General features: G+C 34.6%; 2 protein-coding genes across 3 annotated transcripts in view; one reads left to right on the top strand and one right to left on the bottom strand.

Annotated features, from left to right (window-relative positions):
• Positions 1-1,755: 1,755 nt before the first annotated feature.
• On the bottom strand, positions 1,756-19,856 carry LOC136028369 (flightin-like). Of its 2 annotated transcripts, none has more exons than XM_065706161.1 (3): positions 19,737-19,856; positions 8,334-8,579; positions 1,756-2,120 (listed from the first exon to the last, which is right to left on the bottom strand). In XM_065706161.1, exons 2-3 carry the CDS (start codon positions 8,570-8,572, stop codon positions 1,937-1,939), a joined length of 423 nt encoding a protein of 140 aa, XP_065562233.1. In that variant the 5' UTR covers positions 8,573-8,579; positions 19,737-19,856; the 3' UTR covers positions 1,756-1,936. The 2 variants fall into 2 exon arrangements, with proteins under 2 accessions (XP_065562233.1, XP_065562234.1); XM_065706162.1 differs by having other exon boundaries at positions 19,726-19,828.
• Positions 17,373-22,635, top strand: part of LOC136028368 (G-protein coupled receptor dmsr-1-like) — a 97,021-nt gene continuing 91,758 nt past the window's right edge. The window contains exon 1 of the mRNA XM_065706160.1: positions 17,373-17,391. The gene's annotated coding sequence lies outside the window, so the exon portion shown is untranslated. The remainder of the gene's footprint in view (positions 17,392-22,635) is intronic.

Raw genomic sequence — 22,635 nt, 5'->3', positions numbered from 1 at the left:
GTTCAAAGTAGCCACAACGCCACAACCCAGACAAATTTAATTAAGAAATACGGAAAACTATGCGGTAGTGTAACAGAGGCCTTGGAATGATTTTTGGGGAAAATATGCTTCTCAGATATTTCCCCTAACAATGGAAAGGGTGCCTTAGTCACCCAGCTATTACGGGACTATGAAAAAACACAATTAGTGTTTGGGGGGGGGGTATTTGAAAAGGATTTTGTTCCAAGTTTTTCAAATTCTTGCAGGTGGTCCCTAGGATGAATATTGAGAGATACAATTCTTATTCTGAAGGAGGTAATAAGACTTACATATTCGAAGTAACAGGATTAGTTGACGGTCTGTCTTCGAAACACTCATTCAAGGGGCATCCACAATTGCACCCAATGAAAGGGGTTGCCGTATCACTTTATTCGTTTTACTTTTTCTTCTCAGTTTTTTATCTTTTTTTCTTGTTTTTATCGTCTAGCTTTTAACTGCAGAAAAATTGTTATATTTTAGTTGTAGTCAATTAAAATGAAAATAAGTTATTTTGTTCTACAACAGTAAAATAGCCGTGTCTTGTCTTCTTTTTTCTTATCTTCTTTTTCCTTCTTCCTTTATCTTATCTTCTTTTTCCTGTCAAATTCATTTTGTCAGAACATCCACGAGTATTTCCAGTTAAACGTGAGCATCATATGCAATTCACATAGTAGTAGTATTCTAGCTTAGAAAAAATAGATACATACTTGGGTCGAAAAATGGTTATAAAATTGCATTAGGCTCACTGGAATAGCTATTTACTATTAAAAAATTTCCTAATAGAAAATTTAAATTCCACGCAGGGATTCGAGGGGTACTTTAAAAACTATTTGTTGCAAATTTAAAAACAAAGTTTTTTCTTATGTTATTATGTTATTATAAGCTCTTGGAAATTTTTATGACTTCAAAGTAGTTTGGAATATATCATCCGTTATTCAGAACCAGGGAGATGCCAATAGTTATCATGCTGCAAATACAATGAACAAAATAAAACCCCTTGGGGTAGGAATACTACCCCCAAATGGGGGGTAGTATTCCACATGAATGACACTATATTTGCAAGACTCTTAGGGCACTAAGTTAGGGGCTAGTTAAGGTAGTCTCAAACAGAAATTTCGCTGATGGGGGCCAATAATTAAAACAACTTATTTGATAAATTAAATGTGGACTATCCGGGGAGTGGGCCCATAACCTGAACCCCTCCCTGCCTATGTCCGTGGGTTTGGGTGAGTTTTTTAAGAGAGTTACGGCTGTCACTGATTCGGTATTGATTGCATTTACATACTTGGCTCAGTATCATGCTAAATAGTAATATCAAGGAGAAAAAAAAGATTAATTTCCTAAAGTACTGGGATAAAAGTTTTCCTTTAATTGTATTATTACAAGTCAAGGACTTGTTTCGAAAGCCCATCACACGTAAATCAGCAAGACGTTCACAGTCTTGCCTTATTCTAAGATATTAGGAAATACATAATTGTTCGAATAATATTATTCTCATATTAACAGGACGTTATTTGTAAGAGTTTGTGTCAAACACCTCCCCAATCTCATTTAATGCAGGGATGTACAAAACTTGGAAGTGTAATAAAATATTGTAGAACTTAGGTTAATAAAAGTAAAATAAACTATTAAAGAAAAGTTCTTTTCTGAACCACAGTGGAGGGGATGGATTCGAAATTATTTTTCCCAACTGGTTACGCCAAGACAATAAACTTACAAATTTTGAAAAGATGAAACTAATTTTAAGTAAACTTGTATTTCATTAAAATATATTGAACATTCATTACTTGACAAATTTAATTTTAAATCTACAGACGGCCGCTCATTACTAGAAAACAAAGAGAAAGATTTCATATATAATCTACCATCTTCATTAAAGACTGTTCAATCCAGGATTCACACACAAGCTTCTAAGAGCCTAAAATGCATAATTCCAAAGTTTTTTGGAGCTCAATTGTCTATGATAGGCATAATTGTTGATGTTGCTTCTGATGTTGTGAATCAGCTCAACGTCTTTCTTGCTTTGGGTGTTCTTTTTCTCACTGAACGTTCTCAGAGCACGTTCTGCCCATGATTGAGGTCTCGGGATTTCAGGTTTGTATCTATAAGAAGTACACTAAATTAAACATATTGAAATTCAAACGTGGAAGGCTGAATATTAAAGTGTATCAGGTCCACAAATATAAATTTTGGTGGATTTGCAAATGATTAAAACTTTGATTCATGCAAACCATTATTAATAATAAGCGAAACAAATTTCCGAATACTGATGAAAATTATATCCAGAAACAGAACAGTAGAGTAACAGAACAGAAAATAGAACCAGAGTACAGAATATCATAGAAAAAGAACAGTACAAAAACAGAACATAGAGACAGAATATAATTAGAACAGAATAGAAGCAGAATAGTACAATTAGAGAATAAATACAGAATACAAACAGAATAGAAAAAGAAGAGTACAATAACAGAACAGAAAATAGAAATAGAACAGAATCGAAACAGAACTATATAATAACAGAACAAAACATAGAAACAGGATAGTCACAGAACAAAATAGAAACAGGACAGTAAAATAACAGAAGAGAAAATAGAAACAGGCGAGAATTGAAATAGAACCGAATAGAAACAGAATAGTACAATAACAGAACAAAAACAGGACAGAAAACAGAAGGCGAATTTTGTTCACCGCTGCTATAAAGGGAAATCACACTTTTTCTAATGCTTCAACATGTTTCTCTAAAGCGTCTTTCTGCATTGCAGCGCTGTTTGACGCTAAAATAACAATATTTTTTCTATTACTAATAATGATAATAACAAAGACGTCTTCTGTTAAGTACATGAACATAACGAAGTGACTATTATCATGACATCAGAAGGAAATTCAGCAAATACCCAACCCATAATCGTCAAAATGTAGATAGACGCAATAAAAATTAACCTATAGAGGAGGAATCTACGTCAGAAGGTATAAAGCTGTTTAGAAAGCTGAGCAGCTACTTGAAGTGTGTATGCATAGACGCAATAAAAATCAACCTCTACATCAGCAAGCATAAAGTTGTTTAACAAGTTGAGCAGCTGCTTGAAGCGTGTTGCGTGTATACATAGACGCAATCAAAATTAGCCTATAGGGGAGGAATCTACATCAGCAAGCATAAAGTTGTTTAACAAGTTGAGCAGCTGCTTGAAGGTCTACATGAGGAATCTACATCAGGGAGGAATCTACATCAGCAAGTATAAAATTGTTTAATAAGTTGAGCAGCTGCTTGAAGCGTGTATACATAGACGCAATAAAAATTAACCTATAGAGGAGGAATCTACGTCAGAAGGTATAAAGCTGTTTTGAAAGCTGAGTAACTACTTGAAGCTTGTATACATAGACGCAATAAAAATCAACCTATAGGGGAGGATTCTACATCAGCAAGCATAAGGTTGTTTAACAAGTTGAGCAGCTGCTTGAAGGTCTACTCCCCCTTTCCTTTTTTCAGCAAGTATAAAATTGTTTAACAAGTTGAGCAGCTGCTTGAAGCGTGTATACATAGACGCAATAAAAATTAACCTATAGAGGAGGAATCTACGTCAAAAGGTATAAAGCTGTTTAGAAAGCTGAGCATCTACTTGAAGCGTGTATACATAGACGCAATAAAAATCAACCTATAGGGGAGGAATCTACATCAGCAAGCAAAAAGTTGTTTAACAAGTTGAGCAGCTGCTTGAAGGTCTACTCCCCCATTCCTTTTTTCAGCAAGTATAAAATTGTTTAACAAGTTGAGCAGCTGCTTGAAGCGTGTATACATAGACACAATTAAAATTAACCTATAGAGGAGGAATCTACGTCTGAAGGTATAAAGCTGTTCAGAAATCTGAGCAGCTGCTTGAAGCGTGTATACATAGACGCAATAAAAATTAACCTATAGAGGAGGAATCTACGTCAGAAGGTATAAAGCTGTTTTGAAAGCTGAGTAGCTACTTGAAGCTTGTATACATAGACGCAATAAAAATCAACCTATAGGGGAGGAATCTACATCAGCAAGCATAAAGTTGTTTAACAAGTAGAGCAGCTGCTTGAAGGTCTACTCCCCCGTTCCCTTTTTCAGCAAGTATGAAATTGTTTAACAAGTTGAGCAGCTACTTGAAGCGTGTATACAAAGACGCAATAAAAATTAACCTATAGAGGAGGAATCTACGTCAGAAGGTATAAAGCTGTTTAGAAATCTGAGCAGCTACTTGAAGCGTGTATACATAGACGCAATAAAAATCAACCTATAGGGGAGGATTCTACATCAGCAAGCATAAGGTTGTTTAACAAGTTGAGCAGCTGCTTGAAGGTCTACCCCCCGTTCCTTTTTTCAGCAAGTATAAAATTGTTTAACAAGTTGAGCAGCTGCTTGAAGCGTGTATACATAGACGCAATAAAAATTAACCTATAGAGGAGGAATCTACGTCAGAAGGTTTAAAGCTGTTTTGAAAGCTGAATAGCCACTTGAAACTTGTATACATAGACGCAATAAAATCAACCTATAGGGGAGGAATCTACATCAGCAAGCATAAAGTTTAACAAGTTTAGCAGCTGCTTGAAGGTCTACTCCCCTGTTCCTTTTTTCTCAAAATCGTCCAATCAAAACTATAAGAAAGCCATTTAGCCATAAGAATAAATTAATATGCAAATTTCGTTTTAATTATTCATGTGCGGAGAGCCAAAATCAAAACACACATTAATTCAAAAACGTTCAGAAACTAAATAAAAATATGTCTTTTAACTGAAAGTAAGGAGCGATGTTAAAACTTAAAACGACAAGAAATTACTCCGTGCATGAAAGGGGCTGTTCCCTCCTCAACACCCCGCTGTTTACGCTAAAGTTTTTTACTGTTTTAAAAGGTTGAGTTGAGAGAAAGAGTAAAACTTAAGCGTAAAGAGCAGGGCATTGAGGAGGGAACAGCCCCTTTCATATACAGAGTAATTTATGTTCGTTTTAAGTTTTAATATCGCTCCTTGCTTTCAGTTAAAAATCTCGTCTCCTTTAAATTAAAAATCTCCTTCAAGTTTAATCTCCTTCTAGTACTAATTAACTTACAGCTCTTCAAATTAGAGTGCCATTTGAAGCTCATTGACATCAGTCCTTGCCAATAACATCTATTTTATGTCAGTGTTCTACAACGAACATTTTTCAAACAGTTCCTGGTAACTCACATCATCACATCATTCACATTATCAGATTCAACACATCAAAGATCCCTACTGTAGGGGTTACAAACTCCTATCAGCAAAAATGTGGAATTTTGTATTTTTGCCAGAATAAAAATCACGGATGCGTATTTCCTTTTTTTTTAATTCTTTTTTTCCCAGGCGTGATCATATCGACCCAGTAGCCCTAGAATATTGCGAGAGGGCTCATTCGAACAGAAATAAAAAACTCTAGTGCCCTTTCTAAGTGATTGTAAATTTTTTTCCCAAAGTCAATACATCAAAATTTTTAGACAGCCATTTTGTTCAGCATAGTCGAAAAATCTTATAACTATGTAGTAGTAGACAGTAGTAGACAGGTTTAATAGCAAAAACTTGACAGCTATCTCTGATTTGTGTTTCTTTACAACATATACAAAATCAAACTACACTTGTAAATATAAATCAAACTATAAATATTAACTCTTATAACTATGTCTTTAAGGATGACTTGATCCCTCACCGTCCCCAGGGGAAGGGCTGCAAGTTGTGAGCTCTGGTCATTGCTTAAATGTAGTATTGGCTATTGGGAAAAATACAGATATTCTCATGGGGGATTTTTCTGGTGGGGGTGGGGGGGGGAGGGAGAATGCTATGTGGGATGGTCTTTCCATGGTGGATTGTTCATGGGAGAAGGATATTTTCCATGCAGGGGATGCTGGATTTCCCAGCATTATTAAAAAAAAACGATCAGAAATTAAATAAAAACAAGTTCTTTTAACTAAAAGTAAGGAGCAACGCTAAAACGTAAAACGAACAGATATTATTACGTATAAGAGGGGTTTACCCAGTGCCTCGCTCTTTAAGTTAAAGTTTTTTTATTACTTTCATAATAGCTATTTATTCTAATTAAACCCTTGTGATTCAGGGGTCATTCTTAAAGAATCTGAACAAAATTTGAACTTCGGCGTAAGAGCGAGGTATTGACGAGGGGAGAACCCCCTCATACGTAATAAAATACACGAATATAAAAGTTTTTTACGTAAGTTAATTCGTAATTTACGCATATTTTTTACTAGCAAAAAAGTTTGTAAATAAAATTTAATGTTCTAGTGCCCTTTTTAGTAATCAAATATGTTGGAGGGCAACTAGGCCCCCTCCCCAACCCCTTTTTCTCAAAATCGCCCGATCAAAATTTCAAGAAAGCCACTTAGTGATAAAAAAAGTATAATTAATATGCAAATTTCGTTTTAACTATTCATGTGCGGTGAGCCAAAATCAAAACCTGCAATAGTTCAAAAACATTCAGAAATTAAATTTTTAAAAAACAATTTTTTTTTAACTTAGAGTAAGGAGTGACATTCAAACTTAGAACGAACAGAGATTATTCCGTAAATAATAGGGACTGTCCTCTCCTCAACGCCTCGCTCTTTACGCTAAAGTTTTTTTTTAATGTAGAGTTGTGTTTTGTGAAAAAACTTATTTTTTTATTTAATTTTTGTTAAGAACAGGATATGTCGCGATTCAAACCTTGTAAATTTTGGTTTTAAACTTGAAATTTGGATTAAACTAGTCTTCAAACTTGATTCGATCCATTATCTGATTGATTAGTACTATGCAGTGTTTTGAACAGGACTAGTAAGAGATCAATGTTATAAACGATGTCTTGAACATCATCAAGTTCTTACATGGAGTCGGTAGTAGCTATTCCTGTACACACCTGGTTGAAAGTAGATACTCACTTTAGAAATAAGGATCCAGTTCGGTGAACAAACCATCACTGCAAATTTAGTCCAATTACGTGAAGTTAGACACAATATCCTTTATAGGTTTGCTAATTCCTGTTTTTAGGGAGTGAAGGAGTGGATTTAAAACTATATTGAATTCCTTTAAGAGGCCAAGAGGGTAATCCACGACAGATGGCTCTGTCAACTTGCTTTGTAACATCAACAAGATGAGGTCATTTGTTACAGTTGAGTTGCTTCTTTACGCAGGACTGAAAAGATAACCATTACATATGTCCTGTTGGGAAAATTCGGTGTGATTTGCATCGAAAGAGCTTCCAAAATTAGGATTACTACCTGTAAGTGTTTCTTGAAAAATAGGTATGAATATTTCGCCGGAAGTCTTTTAGTGTCCTGAGAAGTGACAAACATTCATAGGATGAACATAAGGGAATAAGATTGAATGATTATTTCACATTTAAGAAGCGGGGCATTATGGTTTTCATTACCGTTGTAGCAGACTTGTTTGCTCAAAGCATGACGTTAGTTGAAGATACAAAATCCAACAATATTTCTACATAGAAATTCAGCTAATGCAACAGCTCACTGAATTATGACCCAACTAAGGTCAACACAAGACCCCACTCAGGTCACCAGTGAATCTATAAAATGAGCTAATTCTTTTTTGTAAAACATGATGGTGCTCTATTTGGCAGTTTTCAAATAGAAAACTCCTTCACCCAAGCTGGGTGACGAATTTGGAGACGACCACGGCGTAAATGAGGTCGCCAGCAGGTTGAAAGAATACCTCAGCACACAGGTAGGATAAGTAACACGCTACAACTGCTCCATAGCTTAACTAATATAACTACCTAACTAGGTAGCATAAGTAACATGCTACAACTGCTCCATAGCCTAACTAATATAACTACCTAACTAGGTAGCATAAGTAACATGCTACGACTGCTCCATAGCCTAACTAATATACTCCCTTTTGTCGGCAGTCTACACCAATCCAAGGCAATTTGTAAGTTCAAACTAGATACTAGGCTGCTTAAATTTTTAAATGCATAATGAATGTTTTGATATTCCACACTTTAGCTTTTTCTGAAATTTTGCCCTAATCGTTGCAACATAAGCCAGGGTTCCAACATGAACTTTTTCAAGCCAACTGAGGTGATACAACACAAAAGAATTTTTCAGGATGTCAAGTCTCTATATTCAAAACATGTAGCCTTAAGAGAAGGGATTTTCTCCTGAAATAGGGTAGTTTTCCTAAAAGTGGACGCTGATCTCATAAGGCTCATGGCTGAGAATGCAGGAAGAAAGAAGAAAATCTAAAAAAAGGAAAAAACATGCACACAGTAAAAGGAAAATAACGAGCAGCCGCCCTCCCCTGACTATAAATGCACAAATTTTAAAACTTACCCGTCTCTTCTTTTGTCAATATAATCTACAACATGAGAATAATAATTTTGTCTGAAATCGTTATTATATTCGTAAATCTGCGATTTTGGTCGCTGCCAGTGTGTATAATATTTGGGTCTTCTTTTTGGTTGTTCTACCAAAGCAGCTACTGGGATTTCATCTTCCAAAGGTCCCTCAGCAGGTGGGGCCTCAGTAGCTGGAGCCTCTCCTTCAAGAGCTGGTACTGTGTCTTCACTCATTTTATAACTAAAAGGGAAAATTAAATGATCTCATTTTTTTTAAGGTATACATTTTGGATTATAGGGGCAGCCCTTCCTCTTTTGTTTTCCATACCCAGTTGAAGTTTGAATAAATTTTTGTAACAATGAAAATGACCAACATGTTTATTTACGATTATATGAAATATATAAGAAACATGACGAAAAAAAAACAACTAAAAATGGCAGCGTTTTACGTTTGATGTGTGCCAAAAAGTACGATAGTCATTGATCCCTTTAGCTGATGGCTCCCTACTATTTTACTTTTTCTGAAGATGGCCTTGAGTTTTCAATTTTTATTCTAATTGTCTTGAAAATACGAATATTGCCAAGCTACTGTTTTGTAATTTATAACTCATCTTAACAGTTTTGGAAGGAGGGGCCCATCCCCTCTTAGCAGTATTTTTTAAGTTGACCTAATTTCGTAGTAATATTTTACTTAGCCAGAAATTCCAGTAATTTCAGTAATTTCAGCCAGTGGATTCAGAGTTTCGCAAAAATATTTTGGTCTTCGATGAGGCTTTGTAAGAGTAGACTTAGTAGCTTATGACATGCAATTGAATTGGTAATGATTATCCTATTTAGAAGAACACTAAATAGTAAATCCGATTTATTTATCAAAACAAATAGCACATAGTACAATGCCTGTCATTTTAAAACTACGCTTAAAGCAACGTAAATCACAAATAGATAAGGAAATGAGACAACATAAGGGCCAAAATTTCTTCGCAAAAGGGAGGCTATCTGCCCCAAAAGGATTTTTTACATGAAATATTTAATATTTCGACTACTGATCCCTGTGCATTCAATGTATCACTTAGGAAGAAATATCACATTTAAGATAAAAATGTTTAGTACAAATTAATCTATGGTTTAAATCCTTGTAAAAGAAAAAACATTTTTTTTTTACATGAGTGGTGATTATACAATTGCCGCTGATGGCGCTTCGATAATATGTTTTTATAGCAACATATGTTTTTTTTTTTATTTCTATAGCCTCCCTCACCCACTGAGAAAAACCCCTATCATCAAAAAACCCTGTGGTAATTGCCACTGATGGCACTGCGACAATATGTTTTTATAGCAAACATGTGTTTTTTTTAATTTCTGTAGCCTCCCTCACCCACTGAAAAAACCCCCTATCATTAAAAATAGCTGTGGCGATTGCCACTGATGGCACTGCGACAATATCTTTTTATAGCAAACATATGTTTTTTAAATTCTATAGCCTCCCTCACCCACTGAGAAAAATCCCTATCATTAAAAATAGTTGTGGCAATTGCCACTGATGGCACTGCGACAATACCCGCAATGCGAATCCTTCATGAGAAACATTGTTTCTTCAAAAGCTAAAAATTCTCTTTTTCAAATAATTTTCCCATCCCAACCCACAAAAAAATTGCGATAAAAAATTCATTTGAGCAGCAAAATAATAATAATAAAAGGAATGTTGCAAACACAAGTAGCTCATAATGAAGATTAACCCTTTTTATTTTTCCACAACAAGCTGGAGCAGATACTACGGCACAGGGAAGATTCTCGAAATACAAAATTTTTGTCTATGGTGCCATCATTTTCATCACCTTTCTTAGAAGTGACATTTAACTAATATGTCTTTTTTATCCTGAATGTAGAAGCCACCAACCCCTGAAACCCACTAGAAGTTTCCACTACCAGACTAGAAGCCATCATAGAATGTTGGACGAATCACACTCTTCTTTATTTCTTCAGAGAAAAATAACCTCACCTTTTTGCATACAATTTTTAAAGCCTGAATTTTTAATCCAGTTCTCCTATTTGAGTGAACGCCGAGTGATTCCACCTCAAAGGGACACAAACCTGGCGAGCTCATACTGTGTAAGAAACAATAAACTTTCTGTTTAAAAGGTCATTTTTAAACCTAGGTCAATATGGTTTGCCTATGAGAGGCTCCCCTTTGATGATAAAGTTTCTTTATGTTCAGAATGAAACTCTGAAGCCCTTCTGGATCCTGAGACTTCAAGAAAAGTCAGATTAGCAGGGGATTTAGTATCATTACAAGGTCATGTACCTGTAACCTTGCCCTAAGCCCAGGCTTTTCAATTCAGGGAGAAGGACAATTTCCCCTTTTATTCTATTGCCTCTTAGATTTTGAAATTTATGATTTTCTTCTGCAGTTTCATTAAAAAAAAAAAAACAGAAAAAAAATTGAAAAAACCTTTTTGCATTTACGTTAAAAGAAAAATTAAAAAAAATCTTTTTGCTACCTACATTTTAGTAATTTACACCCCTCATTCCTCTCCCTCAAAGCCGTCCTGGCCGAGTGGGTTGGTGCGCTGGATTCGGGATCCCTTGTCTGAGAGAACGCGGGTTCGAATCCCAGTGTATCCAATTCTTCAGTTTGGGACGGGGGTCAGTGGCGTGACTCTGTAAGCTTAGCCAGAGTCGACCCAGCTCTAAATGTGTACCTGGAGAAATATGGGGAAGGTAAACAGGAAGGGTGTGCGAAAGCACAGGATGGCTAACCCCCAACCCCATTGCACATTCCTGGCTGAAGGGCCAAGAAATGGAGATCAGCACCGCCGGTACGGACTATAAAGTCTAATGCCGTATCCTTTACCCTTTTTTTATTCCTCTCTAATGCCGCTTTATTTACAGCCCTACTGTCTCCTTGATTGTGTACAGGGAAGTATCCAGTGCCCCTCTAGTCAGATCTTGATAGTTTAGCTTTCCTATCCCAAGAAATTAGCTAATCGTCGACTTTAATTTTACAACGCTGGTCTCAATGATGGGCATCTCCTGCAAGCGTCGATAAATTAAGGAAAGATTGTAAATCTTCCATTAATTTTTTGCTTAGACCCGGCCTTATCTATGCTTTTTCATTCAGAAAATGGCTTTTTAAATTAACAGGATTAGACATTAAGGCCTTTTTTAACGATTGCATCGTAAAATTTACGATAGGATTTTCGGTTGCCTTGAACGGTATAACTGAAAATTTTGGTTTCATTAATGATAACGGGAATTTTCATTTGGCTCTTAGAATCGACAATGACGCAACCAGTAAAGAATGTCTGATATAATTGTCAAGTCAATTCTTGAAGATTTTTAATTCTTTTGGAATGGAGGCACTGTTTAAAAATATTTTATAACTAGTAAGCTAGCCAGGGAAAATTAAAAAGCACTATGTTAAAAGATATAGATTTTAAAGCAGATTACCGAAGATTCCTTTTTGGCCAACCGTCTGGGGCTACACGGAAAGCAGGTCGTCCTTGTCTGGGTTGGGAGGATGTCATAAATAAAGATTTAAAGGAAATGGGAACTTCCTGGGAGGATGCAAATAGGGAGGTTTTAAATAGATTAGGTTGGAGAAGGAGCGTGCGTAGCTGTGTTGGCCTCAGGCGGCTTGGTGCTGCAGTGAGTTATTAGTAGTATTAGTAGTAGTAGTAGTAGTATATATATATATATATATATATATATATATATATATATATATATATATATATATATATATATATATATATATATAGATATATATATATATATATATATATATATATATATATATATATATATATATATATATATATATATATATATATATATATATATATTATATATGGTTACTATCGAGCCGGGTCGCTCCTTACTACAGTTCGTTACCACGAACTGTTTGAAAAATAATGTATTATTACTTTTCTGGTAATCTTTCATCGCAAACCGTTCTGGATCCTTGCCAGAAGGCTATTGATGTACTGTGTTACCACCAAATACTGTACATTTAGGCACAGTGGTCCTAATTTAGGATAAAACTACCCTTAGATATATATAAATAATAATAATATAAATAATATATAATACATCTTTCTACTTTCTGTAAAGATATACTGTACTCTAATATGTATTTTTAGTATGTTCTGTTATAATTTATTTATTTATATTTTTTAATATTAGTATATAATAGATATTTAATATATACCCTTAAAATATATTTTAATATAAATAAAACATATATTACTACTTTTCAAGCAATCTTTCATTTTAAACGTCCCTGAATCCAAGCCAAGAGGTATTTCTTTCGCGGTTTAATGTTTGGTTTTCAAGCCTTAGAGACAAACTAAACAGAAAAGACAGATTAGGTTCCTCTTGGAAAACAAAAAAAATATATTTGTCATTCAAATGGTTACGAAGTACAGGACAATGAGGCTTACAAAGGAAAGCACTTTTAAAAAGGAAATGTATCTAAAGAAAAAATTTTTCAAAACATACGTGCCTACAAATTTTGAAGTGCAAGTAATTCTTCACTATCTGAAATGGTTGCTGACTCTAGGCACGTAACCAAGTGCCTATTTCAGGGATATTTTCTGAATATGTAAACCAAAGAGAAACAGGAAGATTACTCTTCTATATTTCGACGTTATAAAGAGTGTTTTAGTTCCCTTGGCTTATTTCTATTGTGTATTTAATGAGTACAGTAGTTAGGTATGTCGCAAACGTCCTCATGAGTCGCGTTGGGGCCATACCATTTGCACGTGAACGGATCAGCTGTTTAAAGGATGTACGGTTATCCGCTAGTTTAAGTTACAGTAGGATAATATTTATAGAGAGACAAAAAGCCCTGCCTTTTTAGTAAAACCTTGCCTAAATATGTCATTTGGTCTGATGGTTGGACGTGGCACTATTCTAAGCGAGAACAAAGTAAGTTGGTTTTCCTTTGACAAGTCTTTAAGTCAGTAAGGAGCCAAAAACTAAAAAAAAATTTAATCCCAAAATTTTATATAAGTATTCAAAAATATGAAAACAGGGGAGCTACAAGAAAATTATGGGAGAAAGAAGTAATTTTTTTTTAAACTTAGGGACCAAGAACCAGAGGTTTGCCTCTAAATTAAGATTGTCAACTTGCACATTTTTTGTGTGAAATGCACACTTTTTTATCTCAGGAGGGATACAAAAACTGAAAATCTCTCTTTTTTGGATTGCAGTTATTATTTGCTTTAAACGTCGGTAATTGGCAACTTTGTCAGAAAAGAATCTAACTGAAGGAACTTGTTTGGCCACTTGCACGCTTAACGTGTGAAATGCACTATTTTTTACGTCAGAGGCAGCCATGCGGGCGCAATTTTTTGACTTGCACTCTTTTTGAGCAAAAATCACTCTTTTTCGGCATTGATTTTCAATCTTTTTAGACGTTGGCAATCGGCAACCCTGCTCCTCATGCATACCTAGCATGGCGTTAACCTGAATGGCCCATTCAGATATATTATTTCAGAGTGAATTTCCAAATACCCCTAAAAAATCAAGCTGCATCGATTTATCAAAAATTTTGATCTTTGATAAAGAGTTTTTAAGATAAAGGTAAAGTTTAAAAATTAAAGATAAAACTAGTTAGAGATAAAAAAAAAGTTAGAAAAAACGCTAGTTAGAGATAAAAGATAAAACAAGATAGAGATTTAAAGATAAAGCTTCAAAATAAAGAAAAAGTTTTCAGATAAAGACTTTAGAGTTTTCAAGAGTTTTAGAGTTCACTTTTTTAGTTTTCAAGATTACTAGCTATGAGGCTAATAATTTTCCTAAATTTATTTTCTGTCTTTGTATATATTTGGCATATGTAACTTGGAATAAAGCTTTGTGGTCAAAGTTTTTATTGCACTCCAAAGAAGTCAAACTTGTCGAAGTAAAAAATTACACGAAATTTACACATTACAAGTTTCATGACAACAGTTTCAAAAGCAAATGATGTCTTTTTGACAACACTTAACGTGAGAGATGCAAACAGAAATTAAACAGAAACAAGAAAAAAGATCAGAAGTAAATAAAAACAAGCTTTTCTCACACGGAATAAAAGAGGGAAATTTAAGTTACCAAAAATTGTCCTATATATTATGCGAATAGCCCGCCACCTAAACCACTTGCTCTTCGTACCAATGTTGCTTTTGTGATTTGTTGAAAGCATAATTGTGTTTACATCGATATATGTATATATATCGATATATGTTTTTATATCGATATATATCGATATATGTGTTTAATCGATATATGTGGAGCAAGCGGTTAAGAGGGATTGGGGAGGTGTCCCTACCATACACAGACAAGTTCTTAGTATACGCAAGATTTTCATTAAAAAAATAAGTTGGATTATTTTTTTTGGGTGACTTTTGATGTTTCATTTTTACTAGTTGTTCATTAATTGTTCAAAAATAATCCTAAATTAAAAAAAAATGCATCCATTATATTTTTAATATCATGCAAAACTTGAAAAATAATTTTTCTTGTGGATGGGGGAGTGGTATGCAACCCCAGAATTTGCTGAGATTTTTCTATATTGTCATGATTTTTTAGTTCTTAGGCGGTTGCTTCGTTTTTTTCTGGGGGGCAAGAGGGTGCAGTTGCCCCCTAAATAAATTAAAAAAAGCTATATATTTCGTGTCCTTTGACTCTCCGGATGTGGACCCCTCTTTCCCTCCCCCCCCCCCGAAAAATGAAGGAGTAACGCCCCTGGTCTTAGGGAAAACTCTTTGAAGTGCCTACATTTACGGACTAGCAACAAGAGAAAGAGAGAGAAAGAGAGAGAGAGAGAGAGAGAGAGAGAGAGAGAGAGAGAGAGAGAGAGAAATGAAATTGAAAAAGTGGCTGCCCCAGTCATGGATCTCTTTCTCGTTTTTCCCATTTTTGCATAATCACATCCCAATCCGCATCGCTCAATTAATTTTTTTTGTAATACTGTAAGTAGCATAGTTTCAAGACACTGGTATATCGTAGCTGAATATAAGCTGTTCCTAAACAACTGCGTCTTGTTAAATATCTATAATGAAAAAAGAAATCAACAATGCAACAGCACAAACACATAAAAAAAACAGAAGGAGAAAAGGAAGACAGAAAAGGAAAAAAACAGAAGGAGATATATATATATATATATATATATATATATATATATATATATATATATATATATATATATATATATATATATATATATATATTTATATATATATATATATATATATATATATATATATATTATTTTAATTTTTAATTTTTTTCTGTACTCCACTGTTTATACTTCTGTATGTTTGTGGGTAATAAATATTATATATATATATATATATATATATATATATATATATATATATATATATATATATATATATATATATATATATATATATATATATATATATATATATATATATATATATATATATATATATATATATATATATATATCCGTTTTACTGCGGCTAGTGTTTTCCTCACAAGTAGTCGTTTTTAATTTTTATTGGTCCATCCCGATAAATAGAAAGGGTTTGAGAAAACCGTTAGAATTAGATTTATTGGTTTGGACGAGGTTCATTATCGCATAAAATATATTTCGCTTTCTGTCATTCATAATCAATCCTGATTCATTGGTAAACAACAAGGTGACTAAGAGGAGGTTTCAAGGGAGGGGCGGATGTAGCACTTTTCCTGGACGTAAAATTTTAGGGGTGCAAAATTTCAAATAAATAATATAACGTTTATAATCATTTCGTAATTTTGAAAATTTCTTTTTATTAATACAAAGTAGCGGGCGCAGTTAATAAATGAAAATAATTAATAAATTATTAATGAAATAAAAATCAAATAACAAATGAAAAAAAATACTTAATGACAATTAAATAACTAAGGAATTGAAATAATACATTACGTTTTTTATTAATTAATAAATAAATTAAAAATAACTTTGTTAATAAATTTGAATTTTGTTAAAATTTGACCTGAAAATTTTTTGGGCGACAGGGGAGGGGCAACAATCAAGATTTTGTCCCGAGCATAAGAGAGGCCAGAACCTCCATTGAGGTGAACTTCTTCATTCTGAAATTGTAGCACTCCTGAAAGTTCGGGAAGTTAATATGCCTCTTTGGGTATATTGCCTTTGGGAGTCTCCTCTTTACCGCTCACCTTTGTTTTCCCTCATCTTGTGGCGGCACCACAATTTGCCTTGTAAGATTTTACGAAGTCAGAAACTGGGCATGAATTTTTGCGTCTGAAAGGTCCTGGGAGGACCCTGGGGGGTAGGTCTGCGAAGATTTCATAAATGGTTCACGGTGGAAACAATTGTTTCTTGTGTTGTTACATATCATTTTTTTTATTATAAAATCATCTTCTTAGATCTTTGGTTTGTAAATATGTGAGTTAAGGAAACATTTGGTCAAGTGTAAAGAAGATTTTTGTGTAAAATTTGTAAAATTGTAAAATGCTGGTAGTTTAACTGGCTAAGTCCTAGCAAAATCTACTCGAGCAAGATGTAGCAGATACTTTTATTCAACACGCAATAAATCGCTTTAGGTAAATCCTTATAAATCCCCTGATATCAGTTTGTCTAGATTTCCTAGAGTATTATCGTAGATTCCCCGAGTGAAATTTTGGTGAATTCCCTGAGCCAAATACCAGCAGATTTCCAGAACCAAGTTCCGGTAGTTTCTTTAGCCAGATTTTGAAAGAATCCCTGAGTCAAGTTCCGGTATGTTCCTAGAGCGAAGTTCCGGTTGATTTCTTGAGCTAAATTTCAATATATTTACTAAGATAGATACTAGTACACTTTCGGAGAATTCTGGTAAATTCTCTCTGTACAATTCCTGGGGCACTTCTTAGCCAAATCCCGTATCTAAAGCATCAAGTTCAAGCATAATTAATAAATTTTCGCTAGTTTAGCAACGCTGTACCATTTAAAATCCTTTGAAATTGTTTCCACGGACCTTTTGGAGGGGAGATTGTGCCTCAACTGCACAATATAAAAATCAAGGATGGGCATTTTAATTGAGCCAACAAGCAGCGTCATACTTCAGGTATTTATGGAGCAGAGGGGGCTAGAGACACCAACTTTCATCCTCTAATAGCTTGAATGTTGACATTCATTCCAACACTAATCTGCTTAACACTAATTTTGGCGGAGACTGGGCCGAATGCTAAATACAATCTCTACTTTATATCACAAATTTTTATATTTCAATAAATCACCATATTATTTTATATTAATATATTCACTAAATAATGAATCACCATTTTAACATCCATTTTAATATGATCCTATTTAATATTTAATTCTCTCTGATAGTAATGTTTGCACTTAATTAGCCAACTTGTAAATTATCATCACTTTTAGATGGTCTATTTCAACTTCTCTTAGCTTTAAGGGGTCCTTATTCTTTTACACTATAGGCCACGCGTAGACACTAATCTTTTCTCTTTTAAGTGTCAATGACGATAAACAGTAATCCGTTACAGAAAGAATATTGAAGCTATAGATAACACTCTATCAAGACAGAAAAGGGTACTCCTTGAAAAATAAGTGAGGCATTTTCTTAAGACCTTCTCTATTAGTTTTTGTGACATAAAAGCTCAAGATAATCCAATTTTATTTATTGATCTTTGTGGAGAATGACCACAAGTGATCTACTCCTTGGGTGTCAAAAGGAATTTACATTGTAATGGATAATCTATTAACCTTTAACAGGGTCTGTATTCCATTCCTCTGAGAGAAGTTGCGATGCGAAAATAACCGTAGATATACGGTAATTGGCGGGTATAAGAAAACTTTCGGAGAGATTTTTCTTCTGGAACTGTAGCCCTAGTAAAAAGCTTTTAGCAGGATTGTGGAAAAGCAGTAAACATTAATTGTAACAAATTATTTTTCTAAAATGTAGGGGGAGCAATTTTTTTTCAGTGAAAATATCAAAAAGGGCATTCTAATACCAGCAAGCTTTTTTCAAAAGCTAGGCTGAAATTCAAGGGGGTAAATACCCCTCAAATCCCTTCTGATGGAAACCGGTGACTCTTTTTCCCCAAAACTGGGGTTGAAAATTCATGGCAATGTAGTGAGAGTAAGGAGTAAAGGCTTTTCTTCAATTTTATAATGAAGATGCAAATAAAAATATTTTTAGAAATCAGAAGGGAGGAAGTTTTGTTACTTTCCAACAAAAATAAAACTGAAAATTTTCCAAAATCTACTGGTACACCCCCCCCCCCTTGATCCACTTACTTTTCACCATTCTTCAAGTAAAGTTGACTTTACTGAAAAAAATTAATAATTTATTTATATTCCTGAAACTGCAATTGCAAAAGGTGAAACTGCAAAAGGTGAAAAAACAAAACCATAAAAGGCAAGAAAAAGCACAGTAACGAAATAAATAAAAAACAAAACGGGACATCTGACTCTGTATAGCCAGGTGAAGGTCGTGTGGGGGGAGAAGTTTATATTAAGTTGGGTTTGAAAGAGGAAGAAATAAAATAGACTTTGACCTTAAGGATAGCGTCGATTGGTATTGGGGAAAGAAAGAGGCAATTTACGGTTTATAGTATTGCCCAGTCCTTTGATCAATGTGTGAGGAAGATGATGAAGATATTTTTTATTTTTTGGGGAATTGTAAGGAATGGGCAGATCTGAGAAATGAGTATTTTTTCTTAGTGTTGACAGATAGAAGGTGGGCAGAGAGGATTGTACGATCAAGAGTTAAAAGTATATTAAGGAATCTGGCTGAGTATTTTGAAAAAGGGCTGGTGCATTGTGAAAGATGTATCTCTTAATGAACAATTTCGTGAAAATTCACACATAAGTACGTTTTTTCTTTCTTTTTTTTCCTCTGGCTCGATGTTTTTTTGGAAATATATACATACATATATACATTCAACTATTGAATACGGAAAAGTAAATATTCACAACAGTTTTTTTTAGTTTTTTCTTCAGGGGAAGCTGTTGGAAGAATCCTAAGAGATCAGAGGAACATGAGCGTGATGGCCCTCTATGCTAAGGTGCCTGGGTAGTCCAAACTACGTTATAAGCCTCATCTTCCGATGCCTTGAAGTTCTCGAGCTTATTCGGAAGAGAGTCAAATTCTAGGAGGAGCAAGGGGGGTCAAACGAGGGAGAATTCCTTATACAGTATACATATTACAGTAGACTTAATAAATATTAGTTATGGTAAGTATTTAAAACCAAAAAGTTGAAAAGACAAGACAAAGAAGACAAAAAAATGTTGAGTAACCGGAAAAAAAAATAACGCTTGTGAATATGGAAAAGGTGAATTTTCACAACAGTTTTTCTCAGATTCTCTTTGGCGGGGAAGGGGAGAGGGGTCCGTTTTGGCTAGTCACGGAAGATTCTTTTTTCATCATAATCATTACTTTTTACTTACTACAAGAGTGCTCAATTGTCTAAATCACAGCACAAGAAAGACTAAAAGTAATACAAGATTATAGAGTCAACGCTGCAGTTATTTTTTCCAGGACACTGTGCCAAAATATAAACTAATTCCTGTAAATAAGAAGGACCAAGAGACATGTGAGGGGTTTTACACTTACTCGTTTCAAGTCCACCCAGGCAAGGGAATAGGACAGAGAAGTAGAACGATAGTTGTGGATCGACTTTCAGGCACGGAGAATGTTTTGGGAGAATAAATGGTTTGACAGGCGGCATGGTTAGAAGAGCAAAGCTGTGCACACCTAATAAAACCAATAGAAAGTTGCCGAGAGAGATGTTGCACTCCCTGTTAGGAGGTGAAGAAACTTCACTAGTTCCCATTTTCATAACTGCTGACTAAACGGTCTGATAATAAATATTGTTGCACAAATATTTCTCCGCCGACTAATCCAAGCCGTTTAAACAGGCGCGCACCTATTTTTTATCCTCTGTGGGACTGCACCCTCTCTGAGTTGCCACCTCCAATAGGCCTTAATCATCCCAAAATTTAAAGTTTTCTGTTAATATTAGGAATACACTTTAATAGAATCTTGATTTAGATCAATATGAATTTATGGAATGTAAAGCATTCCTGCATTTAAAGTTTAGATAACTTTGCACAACCCTTTTTAGGGGGTGGGGGAAAGTAGAACTTCGTATTACTTCATGTTTTCACATTTGCCAGCTAAACTGTTCCCTAATACCCGTTCTAATGCAAAAATATATACGGTCACCATAAACAAAGATCTTGAAATAGGGGTGCCCCTATTGTCTTTTTAGGGCAGGGGGAGGGGGAAGGTGTATAATATAAAATTCGAAGGGGAACTGCAAACAGGGAAAATTTATTTCATGGTTTGAATAAGGAGCACCGAAATTCTATACTTTCAGAGGCATGGGCTACGCCCACTCTCCCCCTGGGCGTGTCCCTGTCTTGAGGGTGCGTTTGCAAGAGGCTAGGTAGTTTTTTTCTACAGCGTTGGTTTAAAGATGTTGAGGTTGTGAATGATAAGACATCATCACGTTGTCATAAAGTCAGACGTAGTAAATATCACATAGTGGAAACCTTGTCTTTCAACTTTCTTTGATATTGAAAGGTTGTTTTTGATCTGATCCAAAGTTTCCCTTCTGATTAGCATTGCAACAGTTTATACAACCACTATTTTCAGACTTAATAACATCAAACAGTTCGTGGTAACAAACTGTAAGTAAGGAGCAACCCGGCACATTAGTTACCAAAATTCTAGAAAGCGAAATTTTGATACGAATAGGTGTATAAGAAAATGGCTTTTATGCTGATTCCAAATATATGGATTTCATTAAGTTTAACCTTACCCTAACTAATTAACTAACTAACTAATAAGATTTATTCATGACGAAACACGCACACAATATTAAATTTTATTATTCCCCCAAAGGCTCTTTGGCCTGTAAGGAAGGGGAAAATAAACTAGTCACTTACTCAGAGAAGAAAAAATAAATAAATAATCACTTACTCACAGAGAGAAGAGCAAAAAGGAGAAGAAAAGAAAATATAAATAAAATAAAAACTATAGGAAACAAAACTGGATAGACTAATAGATTGAAGAGACTAAATTTATTAAGTAGATCAGTAGATAAAATAGACTCCAATGAAATAATAATAAATATACACATATACATACATACATATTCATATATATATATAAATATATATATATATATATATATATATATATGTACACATACACATATAAAAATAGATAAAATAACTTCTAAGAAGCCACAGAATTTTAGTGATTTTTTTGAACAAACCGAATGAGTGGCACCTTCGAGCTGATTCGGGCAACTTATTCCACAGAATATGACTCGCTATTAAAGGATTAAAATTTAACATTAAACAAGGAGTAAAAAGGAACTTGAATATGATTTTCGATATAGCGAAGATTATAATTATTCTGATCAGAGGTGAGAGATGGCTGAACACTTAGGGGACGGGGGAGGTCGCCATGAAGCTGAGAAAAAGTAAAGCATGGACACAAAAGAATATACAGTGACTCGAGATCAAGTAATGGGATAACTCTTGAACGGTTAGTTTCCTTAATGAGGTTACTAGCTTTATTGTAAACCTTAGAAAAAACCCATTCCCCTTTAGCCTGAGAAAGTTTTCCTATTTAAGAAAAAGCAGAATCATCCCCTAAGATTCAAGTGATATTAATGATAATCACACCGTCAGATTCAGCTTTTCAGAGAGCCCTACTGTTTAGGTTTTAATCGCCTATCTGCAAAAATCTGGGATTTTGTTGTTTCGCTAGAAATAAGATCACGGATGATCTTATCGGCCCAGTGGTCTGGAATATCGGAAGAGGGCTCATTTAAACGGAAATTAAAAGTTATGTTACCCTCTTTAAGTGACCAAAAATATAGAGGGCAATTAGGCCCCCTCCCCCACCCTTTTTTTCAAAATCATCCGATCAAAAGTCTGAGATGGCCGTTTATTTCATCATAGTTGAAAGGTACAATGACTATGCCTTTGGATATAGCATGACCCCTCCCCCATAGCTTCAGGGGTAAGGTCTTTAAGTTATAATTTGCCCATTGTTTACGCACAGTATTTGCTATTGTGATGCATGCATACATTTTAGGTTGGGGCAGAGGCAAATTTTCTGCAGGGGATTTTTCCAAGAGGAGGGAATTCACCAGGGAGTGAACTTGTCAGGGGAAATTATGTACTGCGAGAATTTGCCTGAATTCTTATAGAATGCTTTTTATAGGTCTTGCTTTCTCTTTTCCGTCTCAATTGTACGTGCAGAGTGGTTAAGAGTAATTGTCCGGGGTAAATTTTCACCCGGATTGAATTGTCAAGAGGCTACTTCCGT

The sequence above is a fragment of the Artemia franciscana genome, chromosome 6 (assembly GCF_032884065.1).
Source record: "Artemia franciscana chromosome 6, ASM3288406v1, whole genome shotgun sequence".
Taxonomy (NCBI): Eukaryota; Metazoa; Arthropoda; class Branchiopoda; order Anostraca; family Artemiidae; genus Artemia; species Artemia franciscana.
The sequence above is the reverse complement of the archived record's forward strand: the minus strand, read 5'-3'. Positions and strand labels throughout refer to the sequence as shown.